We start from the raw sequence: 13,611 nt of genomic DNA on the forward strand, positions 1-13,611 counted from the left end.
GTTAGATCCGCAAGTCTCGCAAGATGAGATTTTATCCGTTTGTAAAGACTACGGCGGCCCATTTGGGACAAAAACACTGTGGCGAGCCGTAAACACCACTAGAACCACTTGTTCTAGGATATAATATCAGATAGACGTAAGAAAAAGGCTGGAATTCTCCTTTAAGTCAAATAAGGACAATTGATCATGGGCTTTTATACTATATCAATCAAACAGCTGACGTTCAACATAACCTCAGTTGGTACACATCACTAACACGGTAATAGTGTTTTAAAAAAAAATCTTAATAAATTTGAATCGAACATTTTTAACTCCGATCTGTGCTTCTGGGGGTCCCTGGAACAAAACATTTTGAGATGGGGGGGTCCACGGACAAATACAAATTATTTTGGGTGGTCCTTCACATGAAAAAGTTTGAGAACCATTAATATTATAGCAACATAAGTAAAAAAAGAAAAAAAATCGTTAGGATTTAGAATCCCCCAGAAGCAAAGATTTGACTTGACTTTGATTTTTGAAATGTATATTCAAAGATTTGCACAAAGTTTCTAGATAATAAAAAATACAAGCTCGTAGCTCGGTGCCACTTTATGAGCTTGTAGATCTGCTATTTGTTGAATAGCCCAAAGAAATCAAAAAAAAAATTAACATGACACAAGATGCGTTCCTCTGGTCTTAACACATTGATTGCCTAGATCGAGTTAACTCGTTTTTAGAATCCATCGCTTGATTGCCTAGATCGAGTTAACTCGTTTTTACATTTTTGGGGGAAAATTCCACAAGGGGCGACCTAACACAGCTTTGGAATGATCGATCGTCTCTCAGAGAAGAACAATGTGGATGTGACGTCATTCCAAAAAACGTCACTTCCATCCGCCCCAATGATGGGATTTTCAGAAAAACGGCTGTAACTCAGTTTCTTTTTTTTCCATTGAAAACCACCCGTTTTCAGCGGACCAAAGCTCCAAAATGGCGGATCGCGGTTGGAAACTTGTTGTTCCCATGGATACACAGATCCTTCCGTCTACTCACAGGAAACTTTTTCCGTGTGTTTTTTTTACACAATGTCGGTTCCACGGCGTTTCAAATATCATCGGATTGAGGTAATTATACGCCGGCACGGGGATAGAAAACTATGTTTAATATCTTGGCAATCAATGTGTTAACGGGTTAATAACTGTAGTTAGTTACTACAACGGTAAAGTTTGACCATGACATGTTGTGACAGTGGGATGTGTCTACGGTACCGTACCTGTTCTCCGTACTGCAGACTGCGTGTCATGGACTTCAGAGCTTTAACTATCTGGGCCTTGGTGGCTGAGGGGTTGTCCAACGTCTCCAGGCCGATTCCCTCTAGGAGCTTCAGGAGGTAGGGCACCAGTTCCACTCTGAGAGCCTACAGTACACAATGATACCATGGATCAGGAGTAGGGGGGTGGGACGATATGGGTACCTCACGATACGATATATCACGATATTAGGCCCACGATAACAATATATATCACGATATTAGGCCCACGATAACAATATATATCACGATATTCGACGATGTTCGATATATTGCGATATCACGATATTCAATATATATTGCGAGAAATTTCACCAACGATATATCACGATATCTGAAAATATCGATATATTTTGCGATATCACGATATATTGCATGAAAATTCACCAACGATATTTCACGATAGTCCTTGTATTCAATTCATAAACACATAAAATAGCACCAAACAGTTCAAAATCATCATTACACAAATACAGAGTAGGAAAAACAACGTATCACAAACAAACGGCAGGATATCGATTATTTATCGCGGGAGAAAATATCGCGATATATCGATATATCGTCCCACCCCTAATCAGGAGGTAGGGCACCAGTTCCACTCTGAGAGCCTACAGTAGACAATGATACCATGGATCAGGAGGTAGGGCACCATAATGACACACAAGTGGCCTTTATTGTGTTTCTATCCTCTGTGATGCTATGACTGTATGTCAGGAAAGTGCTTTTTTAACACACATTCCCTGCCATTGACGGAGATCTCCGTCTTTTCAACCAAAAAAAAATCCAAAACTACATAAAAACTAAATCAAAACTAAGCTATGACGACTAAAACTAAGACTAAATATATTGACAATTTCCTCAACAAATAAAAACTAGACTAAGATGTTAGTGAGGGATCTAGTGGAGAAGAGATCCAGTAGAACTAAAAGACAAGTCATTTTATGTTTGGTTGCACTCTGAAAATAGCAGATCTACAAGCTCACGGCTTATAGATCTGCTATTTTCAGCATGCAACCATGTGTTAAATCAGCCATAATGACACTTGATGGTGGGGCCTCGATTTAGTTGACTATAAACTTATGATATTTAGTCCACTAAAGCTAGACTAAAAATATAACATTTCAGATGACTAGAATATGACTAAAACTACATGATTTTCTTTCTTTTTTTTTCAAAATACTTGGACTAAAACTAATTCAAAATGTGCTCTCGAAATCAACACTGCCTGTCTGTCTGCTCTTTATATAGAGGTATGAGGTAGTATACAGTGAAGTTTACCTGGGCCACTAGGTCTGTCTGCTCTTTATATAGAGGTATGAGGTAGTATACAGTGAAGTTTACCTGGGCCACTAGGTCTGTCTGCTCTTTATATAGAAGTATGAGGTAGTATACAGTGAAGTTTACCTGGGCCACTAGGTCTGTTTGCTCTTTATATAGAGGTATGAGGTAGTATACAGTGAAGTTTACCTGGGCCACTAGGTCTGTCTGCTCTTTATATAGAAGTATGAGGTAGTATACAGTGAAGTTTACCTGGGCCACTAGGTCTGTCTGCTCTTTATATAGAGGTATGAGGTAGTATACAGTGAAGTTTACCTGGGCCACTAGGTCTGTCTGCTCTTTATATAGAGGTATGAGGTAGTATACAGTGAAGTTTACCTGGGCCACTAGGTCTGTCTGCTCTTTATATAGAAGTATGAGGTAGTATACAGTGAAGTTTACCTGGGCCACTAGGTCTGTCTGCTCTTTATATAGAGGTATGAGGTAGTATACAGTGAAGTTTACCTGGGCCACTAGGTCTGTCTGCTCTTTATATAGAGGTATGAGGTAGTATACAGTGAAGTTTACCTGGGCCACTAGGTCTGTCTGCTCTTTATATAGAAGTATGAGGTAGTATACAGTGAAGTTTACCTGGGCCACTAGGTCTGTCTGCTCTTTATATAGAGGTATGAGGTAGTATACAGTGAAGTTTACCTGGGCCACTAGGTCTGTCTGCTCTTTGTATAGAGGTATGAGGTAGTATACAGTGAAGTTTACCTGGGCCACTAGGTCTGTCTGCTCTTTGTATAGAAGTATGAGGTAGTATACAGTGAAGTTTACCTGGGCCACTAGGTCTGTCTGCTCTTTATATAGAGGTATGAGGTAGTATACAGTGAAGTTTACCTGGGCCACTAGGTCTGTCTGCTCTTTATATAGAGGTATGAGGTAGTATACAGTGAAGTTTACCTGGGCCACTAGGTCTGTCTGCTCTTTATATAGAAGTATGAGGTAGTATACAGTGAAGTTTACCTGGGCCACTAGGTCTGTTTGCTCTTTATATAGAGGTATGAGGTAGTATACAGTGAAGTTTACCTGGGCCACTAGGTCTGTCTGCTCTTTATATAGAAGTATGAGGTAGTATACAGTGAAGTTTACCTGGGCCACTAGGTCTGTTTGCTCTTTATATAGAGGTATGAGGTAGTATACAGTGAAGTTTACCTGGGCCACTAGGTCTGTCTGCTCTTTATATAGAAGTATGAGGTAGTATACAGTGAAGTTTACCTGGGCCACTAGGTCTGTCTGCTCTTTATATAGAGGTATGAGGTAGTATACAGTGAAGTTTACCTGGGCCACTAGGTCTGTCTGCTCTTTATATAGAGGTATGAGGTAGTATACAGTGAAGTTTACCTGGGCCACTAGGTCTGTCTGCTCTTTATATAGAGGTATGAGGTAGTATACAGTGAAGTTTACCTGGGCCACTAGGTCTGTTTGCTCTTTATATAGAGGTATGAGGTAGTATACAGTGAAGTTTACCTGGGCCACTAGGTCTGTCTGCTCTTTATATAGAAGTATGAGGTAGTATACAGTGAAGTTTACCTGGGCCACTAGGTCTGTCTGCTCTTTATATAGAGGTATGAGGTAGTATACAGTGAAGTTTACCTGGGCCACTAGGTCTGTCTGCTCTTTATATAGAGGTATGAGGTAGTATACAGTGAAGTTTACCTGGGCCACTAGGTCTGTCTGCTCTTTATATAGAAGTATGAGGTAGTATACAGTGAAGTTTACCTGGGCCACTAGGTCTGTCTGCTCTTTATATAGAAGTATGAGGTAGTATACAGTGAAGTTTACCTGGGCCACTAGGTCTGTCTGCTCTTTATATAGAGGTATGAGGTAGTATACAGTGAAGTTTACCTGGGCCACTAGGTCTGTCTGCTCTTTATATAGAGGTATGAGGTAGTATACAGTGAAGTTTACCTGGGCCACTAGGTCTGTCTGCTCTTTATATAGAAGTATGAGGTAGTATACAGTGAAGTTTACCTGGGCCACTAGGTCTGTCTGCTCTTTATATAGAAGTATGAGGTAGTATACAGTGAAGTTTACCTGGGCCACTAGGTCTGTTTGCTCTTTCTGGAACATGCGGTTGAGAGCTTCACAGGCCAGGCCGGCCATGTCCGCCCTGGTCTTCATGCCACACATCAGAGGGCCGATGGTCTCCAGAGAGGCCATGGAGCGAACACACAGCTGGACGGTACATGGAACACAGGATGACATGACTTAACCACACATGTACGCCCTAGCTCAGTCAGTGGTACTCAAACCTGTTCATGTCAAGGACCCCCAAATTGACACTTATTAGCCCCGCGGACCCCAAATTGAAAAGATACGCCAGGGGACCCCCATAACAGAAGATCTTTACGGCTCTATAGCAGTGATTTTCAACCATTTTTTATTTCAAGGACCCCAGGTTTGACATGCATTAGGCTACGGACCCCCATTCAATGGCATCTCTGGGACCCCAATTTATATTGTAAAATCAATGTTAATTTAACACATTGTGTGCCAGAGGTTTATTAAAATAGGGTACGTTCAGTGCCAGCATATCTTCCATCCACTTACGTTGATATGTTTCGTGCTGTAGAAGCCCCGACGCGGAAGTGCATGTAAACAAGCGTGCGTGCGAGACGGCGGAGGGTCCCGACTAATGCCTGGAACAATAATATTTCTAACGCGATCCTCCATTGCAGAGTGATCGCCGATCGAAAACGGCTCATTTCCACCACGTTAAAAAGAAATGGAGATATTAAGCTTTTAGTCAAGGAGTTAACATTGGAGCGGCCGAGCGGAAGCATTTTTTACATGGATCGACATCCGGCCTCTCCTTCTCAGAGACTCCTTGGATGATCCCAAAGTTTCGTTAGAGCGCCCCATGTGGACCCACGTATAAAAAAAAGGGGCCAAAAACGGTCCGGACCGTTTATGGCACTCAATGTGTTAACTCAGAGAGTGTGCAAATGGAACGAAATGGACCCGTTAGGATCCATTTCGTTCCATTTGCACAATATGGGCTCGTCAATATAAGGTAAAAAAAATGAAAGGATGAAAAATTATGTTTTAATTCTAGGAGTCAATGTGTTAAAGAGTTAATTGTCAAATATTCAATCTTGTTCTAATCAAGTATACTTTACATTACCTAATTATAACTATATTAACTATATTTTCAGAAAAGGACCAAATAGCCTCCTCCCCACCTCGTTGTCAGAGAGCACGTGGATGAGGCGTATGGAGCTCTTGGGCACGGCGTTGTTCCTGTGGTTGAGCGCTGCCAGGACGCGGGGCAGGTGGCCCAGAGGAGGCACCTGGTCACACAGCTGGCCCTGGCTGCTGAACAGACACACCGCCGCCGTGGTGACCGTCTCCAAGGCCTCGCCCTGTGGGGGGTCAGAGAGGTCAAGAAGAATTGTGAACATTTGTGAAAATCTTTGAATATATATATCCTACAGATGCCTTCAAAATCCTAACCGTTTAAAACAAAAAGTATCTCGCTATATCAGTGGTTCTCAAAGTGTGTGTGTGTGTGTGTGTGTGTGTGTGTGTGTGTGTGTGTGTGTGTGTGTGTGTGTGTGTGTGTGTGAGTGAGTGAGTGAGTGTGAGTGTGTGTGTCTGTGTGTGTGTGTGTGTGTGTGTGTGAGTGAGTGAGTGAGTGTGAGTGTGTGTGTCTGTGTGTGTCTGTCTGTGAATATGTGTGTCTGTGAATATGTGTGTGTGTGTGTGTGTGTGTGTGTCTCTCTCTCTCACGTTGGGGTGGTTCTTCTCCAGCAGTTCGGTCAGGGTCTGTGTGTGTATGTGTGTGTATGCACGTGCGTCTGTCTGTCTGTCTGTCTGTGTGTGTGTCTGTGTGTGTGTGTGTGTGTCTCTCTCTCACGTTGGGGTGGTTCTTCTCCAGCAGTTCGGTCAGGGTCTCTAACAGAGACACCAGGAAGTCTCGGGGCTTGCGGAGGACCCAGCCCGGCTGGGCTATGAAGATCCGCAGGAAGACTCCGCCCACTTCTAGCTCGCCCTGTCCTGCGCCGTACGCCACGGTGAAGTCCTCTGGCAGCTACACACACACACACACACACACACACACACACACACACACACACACACACACACACACACACACACACACACACACACACACACACACACACACACACACACACACACACACACACACACACACACACACACACAGTTTGACGTTCCATTCATGCATCTCTATAACATGAAGCTGCTCTCTGACATCAGTGTGTTTGAGGAACTTACTCTCCAGTTCACGTCAGGGTTGTCCTTCTGCTGTTTAAAGTGCCTGGAAGAGACGACGCACATGATATTAAAATGATGTACGTGTTCAGTCAGTGGTAGAAGAAGTACTCTGATATTTTATTTCACATCCCACCAAAAAAAAAAAAGCTATTAAAATAGGTGATCTAGCGCATGGCCCATAGGCTCGGGTTTTTAGCTTCGGGATAGAGTTATGATTTTTTTCTACTTTACCACTCGTCCTAGAACATAATAATATATACTTTTATTACATAAATACAAAAGGTAAGAAAAAGTTAAGGCGGAATTCTCCTTCAATAACGGACTGAGCCGTGCGGTCGGTGGGTTCTTACTCGATCATCATCTCTCTCACGGTGGTGGAGACCGTCTCTCTGGAGCCGTCGTTCCAGATGAGCTCGGGGTTCTCGTGCGTTCCCTCGAAGATGTGCACGGCCGCCTCGGCGTTGTCCCGCATGGCGTCCATGAACACGCCCGGCAGGAAGCGCACCAGCGTCAGACGCACCTGGTGGCGGTGAGAGGGACAGAGTTAACACCTTGTGTCTTTTTAGATTTGAGATATAAGCATTATTTTATACTTTTGGCTATTCAAAAATAGCAGATATACAAGCTCATAGAGCGGCACTTGGTGCCGCGCTATGAGCTTGTAGATCTGCAATTTTTTTGAAAAATCTTGAACGTTTGTGCAAATCTTTGAATCTAAATTTTTTTTTTAAGCGAATTTTTTTACTCAAATCTTTGCTTCTGGGGGTCCCTGGAACATACTATTTTACAGATGTTCGCTTTAAAATATATATATATTCAAAGATTGGCAACAGTTTTCACGATTTTTCAAAAATAGCAGATCTACAAGCTCATACCACTGATACAGAAACAAACTGTTAGGATTTAGACACCATTTTTAGATAAAAATGCCCTCTCAAAATGTTTTGTTCCAGGGACCCCCAGAAGCAAAGATTTGAGTTACATTTTTTAAAAGCAATAGTAGATCTACAAGCTCATAGCGTGGCACTCGGTTCCACGCTATGAGCTTGTATATCTGCTATTTTTGAATAGCCAAAGAAATCTAAAAATGACACAGATGTGTTTTTATTAGGAAGAAAACCTGGACTAGATCCGGATCTTCAAATAGTAAAATCAAAGGAAGTCAACGTTTTTATTTTAAAAAAAGCAAACGGTACTGGGTTTGGTGATGTTCTATATTGTCTGAATCAGCTTTGTTTGTGTTCATTTACGTGCTAAAAGAGTGACTTTGAGAGCTGTTTCACCGTACAATGTAAGTCAATGAGGAGCATATTTTGAATTTTCTATTTCTAATCAATGAAGCAATTATGTTTTATTTCTTGTCCACCTTTGGAGTTACATCATGGCAAGGTTAACTACACAACCCAATCTCTACCACAGTGTCTATAAGGTAACTACACAACCCTAACCTCTACCACAGTGTCTATAAGGTAACTACACAACCCAAACCTCTACCACAGTGTCTATAAGATAACTACACAACCCAAACCTCTACCACAGTGTCTATAAGATAACTATACAACCCAAACCTCTACCACAGTGTCTATAAGGTAACTACACAACCCAAACCTCTACCACAGTGTCTATAAGGTAACTACACAACCCAAACCTCTACACAGTGTCTATAAGGTAACTACGCAACCCAAACCTCTATCACAGTGTCTATAAGGTAACTACACAACCTAAACCTCTACCACAGTGTCTATAAGATAACTACACAACCCAAACCTCTACACAGTGTCTATAAGGTAACTACACAACCCAAACCTCTACCACAGTGTCTATAAGGTAACTACACAACCCAAACCTCTACCACAGTGTCTATAAGATAACTACACAACCCAAACCTCTACACAGTGTCTATAAGGTAACTACACAACCCAAACCTCTACCACAGTGTCTATAAGGTAACTACACAACCCACACCTCTACCACAGTGTCTATAAGGTAACTACACAACCCACACCTCTACACAGTGTCTATAAGGTAACTACACAACCCAAACCGCTACCACAGTGTCTATAAGGTAACTTACACAACCCAAACCTCTACCACAGTGTCTATAAGGTAACTACACAACCCACACCTCTACATAGTGTCTATAAGGTAACTACACAACCCAAACCTCTACCACAGTGTCTATAAGGTAACTACACAACCCAAACCTCTACCACAGTGTCTATAAGGTAACTACACAACCCTAACCTCTACCACAGTGTCTATAAGGTCACTACACAACCCAAACCTCTACCACAGTGTCTATAAGATAACTACACAACCCAAACCTCTACCACAGTGTCTATAAGGTCACTACACAACCCAAACCTCTACCACAGTGTCTATAAGGTAACTACACAACCCTAACCTCTACACAGTGTCTATAAGGTAACTACACAACCCAAACCTCTACCAGAGTGGTCTGGACCTTTAAAGAGCAATAGGAAAGTTTTTTTTTTGCCCCCTCACCTTTGGCCCAACCAGTTTGTCTGAGGTCATCTTGGAGAACAGCTCTGCGGTCTGGGAGCGCACCTGAGGGTGGGTGGAGTTACAGAACAGATCTAACAGGTAGATCAGAGCACCTGTGGAGGGGGGGGGGTAAAAGTACAAAAGTTTTGGTATCAAAATGTAATTAAAGCACCAAAAGTAGAAAGTACTCATTATGCAGAATTTTCCGAATGCACAAAATGTATAGAAATCTTTACAGATAGCCGATCTACAAGCTTGCATCGCGACGCGTTGTGAGCTTGTAGATCGGCTATTTTCAAATAGCCAATGTAGATATGGGGCTGAAGTGGTTAATGCATGCTTTGCAATAATAATCAAAACATACTAAGTAACTAATAACTAAAGTTTACAAATAATTCTAGTGGAGTAAAAGTACAATATTTGCCTCTGAGATGTAGCGGAGTAGAAGTAAAAGTACTGAAAATTGGAAATACTCCAATAGAGTAAAAATACCTCAAAAAGTACAGTACTTGAGTAAATGTACTTAGTTACTTTACACCACTGATTTCCGTCAACAACTGAAGAAGTCATGACCATGCACTAGTGTTTACCAACCTTTAGCCATAGCTTCTTTAATGATCTTAGTGTTTACTAACCTTTAGCCATAGCTTCTTTAATGATCTTAGTGTTTACCAACCTTTAGCCATAGCTTCTTTAATGATCTTAGTGTTTACCAACCTTTAGCCATAGCTTCTTTAATGATCTTAGTGTTTACTAACCTTTAGCCATAGCTTCTTTAATGATCTTAGTGTTTACTAACCTTTAGCCATAGCTTCTTTAATGATCTTAGTGTTTACCAACCTTTAGCCATAGCTTCTTTAATGATCTTAGTGTTTACCAACCTTTAGCCATAGCTTCTTTAATGATCTTAGTGTTTACTAACCTTTAGCCATAGCTTCTTTAATGATCTTAGTGTTTACTAACCTTTAGCCATAGCTTCTTTAATGATCTTAGTGTTTACCAACCTTTAGCCATAGCTTCTTTAATGATCTTAGTGTTTACTAACCTTTAGCCATAGCTTCTTTAATGATCTTAGTGTTTACCAACCTTTAGCCATAGCTTCTTTAATGATCTTAGTGTTTACTAACCTTTAGCCATAGCTTCTTTAATGATCTTAGTGTTTACTAACCTTTAGCCATAGCTTCTTTAATGATCTTAGTGTTTACTAACCTTTAGCCATAGCTTCTTTAATGATCTTAGTGTTTACCAACCTTTAGCCATAGCTTCTTTAATGATCTTAGTGTTTACCAACCTTTAGCCATAGCTTCTTTAATGATCTTAGTGTTTACTAACCTTTAGCCATAGCTTCTTTAATGATCTTAGTGTTTACTAACCTTTAGCCATAGCTTCTTTAATGATCTTAGTGTTTACCAACCTTTAGCCATAGCTTCTTTAATGATCTTAGTGTTTACCAACCTTTAGCCATAGCTTCTTTAATGATCTTAGTGTTTACTAACCTTTAGCCATAGCTTCTTTAATGATCTTAGTGTTTACTAACCTTTAGCCATAGCTTCTTTAATGATCTTAGTGTTTACCAACCTTTAGCCATAGCTTCTTTAATGATCTTAGTGTTTACTAACCTTTAGCCATAGCTTCTTTAATGATCTTAGTGTTTACCAACCTTTAGCCATAGCTTCTTTAATGATCTTAGTGTTTACTAACCTTTAGCCATAGCTTCTTTAATGATCTTAGTGTTTACTAACCTTTAGCCATAGCTTCTTTAATGATCTTAGTGTTTACTAACCTTTAGCCATAGCTTCTTTAATGATCTTAGTGTTTACCAACCTTTAGCCATAGCTTCTTTAATGATCTTAGTGTTTACCAACCTTTAGCCATAGCTTCTTTAATGATCTTAGTGTTTACTAACCTTTAGCCATAGCTTCTTTAATGATCTTAGTGTTTACTAACCTTAGGCCATAGCTTCTTTAATGATCTTAGTGTTTACCAACCTTTAGCCATAGCTTCTTTAATGATCTTAGTGTTTACTAACCTTTAGCCATAGCTTCTTTAATGATCTTAGTGTTTACCAACCTTTAGCCATAGCTTCTTTAATGATCTTAGTGTTTACTAACCTTTGGCCATAGCTTCTTTAATGATCTTAGTGTTTACTAACCTTTAGCCATAGCTTCTTTAATGATCTTAGTGCTTACTAACCTTTAGCCATAGCTTCTTTAATGATCTTAGTGTTTACCAACCTTTAGCCATAGCTTCTTTAATGATCTTAGTGTTTACCAACCTTTAGCCATAGCTTCTTTAATGATCTTAGTGTTTACCAACCTTTAGCCATAGCTTCTTTAATGATCTTAATGTTTACTAACCTTTGGCCATAGCTTCTTTAATGATCTTAGTGTTTACTAACCTTTGGCCATAGCTTCTTTAATGATCTTAGTGTTTACTAACCTTTAGCCATAGCTTCTTTAATGATCTTAGTGTTTACTAACCTTTAGCCATAGCTTCTTTAATGATCTTAGTGTTTACTAACCTTTAGCCATAGCTTCTTTAATGATCTTAGTGTTTACTAACCTTTGGCCATAGCTTCTTTAATGATCTTAGTGTTTACTAACCTTTAGCCATAGCTTCTTTAATGATCTTAGTGTTTACTAACCTTTAGCCATAGCTTCTTTAATGATCTTAGTGTTTACTAACCTTTAGCCATAGCTTCTTTAATGATCGTAGTGTTTACTAACCTTTGGCCATAGCTTCTTTAATGATCTTAGTGTTTACCAACCTTTAGCCATAGCTTCTTTAATGATCTTAGTGTTTACCAACCTTTAGCCATAGCTTCTTTAATGATCTTAGTGTTTACCAACCTTTGGCCATAGCTTCTTTAATGATCTTAGTGTTTACCAACCTTTAGCCATAGCTTCTTTAATGATCTTAGTGTTTACCAACCTTTAGCCATAGCTTCTTTAATGATCTTAGTGTTTACCAACCTTTAGCCATAGCTTCTTTAATGATCTTAGTGTTTACCAACCTTTAGCCATAGCTTCTTTAATGATCTTAGTGTTTACCAACCTTTAGCCATAGCTTCTTTAATGATCTTAGTGTTTACTAACCTTTAGCCATAGCTTCTTTAATGATCTTAGTGTTTACCAACCTTTAGCCATAGCTTCTTTAATGATCTTAGTGTTTACCAACCTTTAGCCATAGCTTCTTTAATGATCTTAGTGTTTACTAACCTTTAGCCATAGCTTCTTTAATGATCTTAGTGTTTACTAACCTTTAGCCATAGCTTCTTTAATGATCTTAGTGTTTACCAACCTTTAGCCATAGCTTCTTTAATGATCTTAGTGTTTACCAACCTTTAGCCATAGCTTCTTTAATGATCTTAGTGTTTACCAACCTTTAGCCATAGCTTCTTTAATGATCTTAGTGTTTACTAACCTTTAGCCATAGCTTCTTTAATGATCTTAGTGTTTACTAACCTTTAGCCATAGCTTCTTTAATGATCTTAGTGTTTACCAACCTTTAGCCATAGCTTCTTTAATGATCTTAGTGTTTACCAACCTTTAGCCATAGCTTCTTTAATGATCTTAGTGTTTACTAACCTTTAGCCATAGCTTCTTTAATGATCTTAATGTTTACTAACCTTTAGCCATAGCTTCTTTAATGATCTTAGTGTTTACTAACCTTTGGCCATAGCTTCTTTAATGATCTTAGTGTTTACTAACCTTTAGCCATAGCTTCTTTAATGATCTTAGTGTTTACTAACCTTTAGCCATAGCTTCTTTAATGATCTTAGTGTTTACTAACCTTTAGCTATAGCTTCTTTAATGATCTTAGTGTTTACTAACCTTTGGCCATAGCTTCTTTAATGATCTTAGTGTTTACTAACCTTTAGCCATAGCTTCTTTAATGATCTTAGTGTTTACTAACCTTTAGCCATAGCTTCTTTAATGATCTTAGTGTTTACTAACCTTTAGCCATAGCTTCTTTAATGATCTTAGTGTTTACTAACCTTTGGCCATAGCTTCTTTAATGATCTTAGTGTTTACCAACCTTTAGCCATAGCTTCTTTAATGATCTTAGTGTTTACCAACCTTTAGCCATAGCTTCTTTAATGATCTTAGTGTTTACCAACCTTTGGCCATAGCTTCTTTAATGATCTTAGTGTTTACCAACCTTTAGCCATAGCTTCTTTAATGATCTTAGTGTTTACCAACCTTTAGCCATAGCTTCTTTAATGATCTTAGTGTTTACCAACCTTTAGCCATAGC

The 13,611-nt window shown here is 39.6% G+C and overlaps 1 protein-coding gene across 1 annotated transcript in view; it reads right to left on the minus strand.

Moving 5' to 3' along the window:
- LOC308077338 (dnaJ homolog subfamily C member 13-like) overlaps nucleotides 1-13,611 on the minus strand; it is a 107,424-nt gene that overhangs the window by 4,726 nt on the left and 89,087 nt on the right. Inside the window, 7 exon segments of the mRNA XM_080417985.1 lie at nucleotides 1,253-1,396; nucleotides 4,646-4,786; nucleotides 5,794-5,973; nucleotides 6,468-6,641; nucleotides 6,851-6,893; nucleotides 7,201-7,370; nucleotides 9,356-9,468. Of these exon segments, the coding sequence (XP_080274111.1) occupies nucleotides 1,253-1,396; nucleotides 4,646-4,786; nucleotides 5,794-5,973; nucleotides 6,468-6,641; nucleotides 6,851-6,893; nucleotides 7,201-7,370; nucleotides 9,356-9,468 (965 nt within the window).

The sequence above is a fragment of the Gymnoscopelus braueri genome, assembly GCF_963280865.1.
Source record: "Gymnoscopelus braueri genome assembly, chromosome: 21".
Taxonomy (NCBI): Eukaryota; Metazoa; Chordata; class Actinopteri; order Myctophiformes; family Myctophidae; genus Gymnoscopelus; species Gymnoscopelus braueri.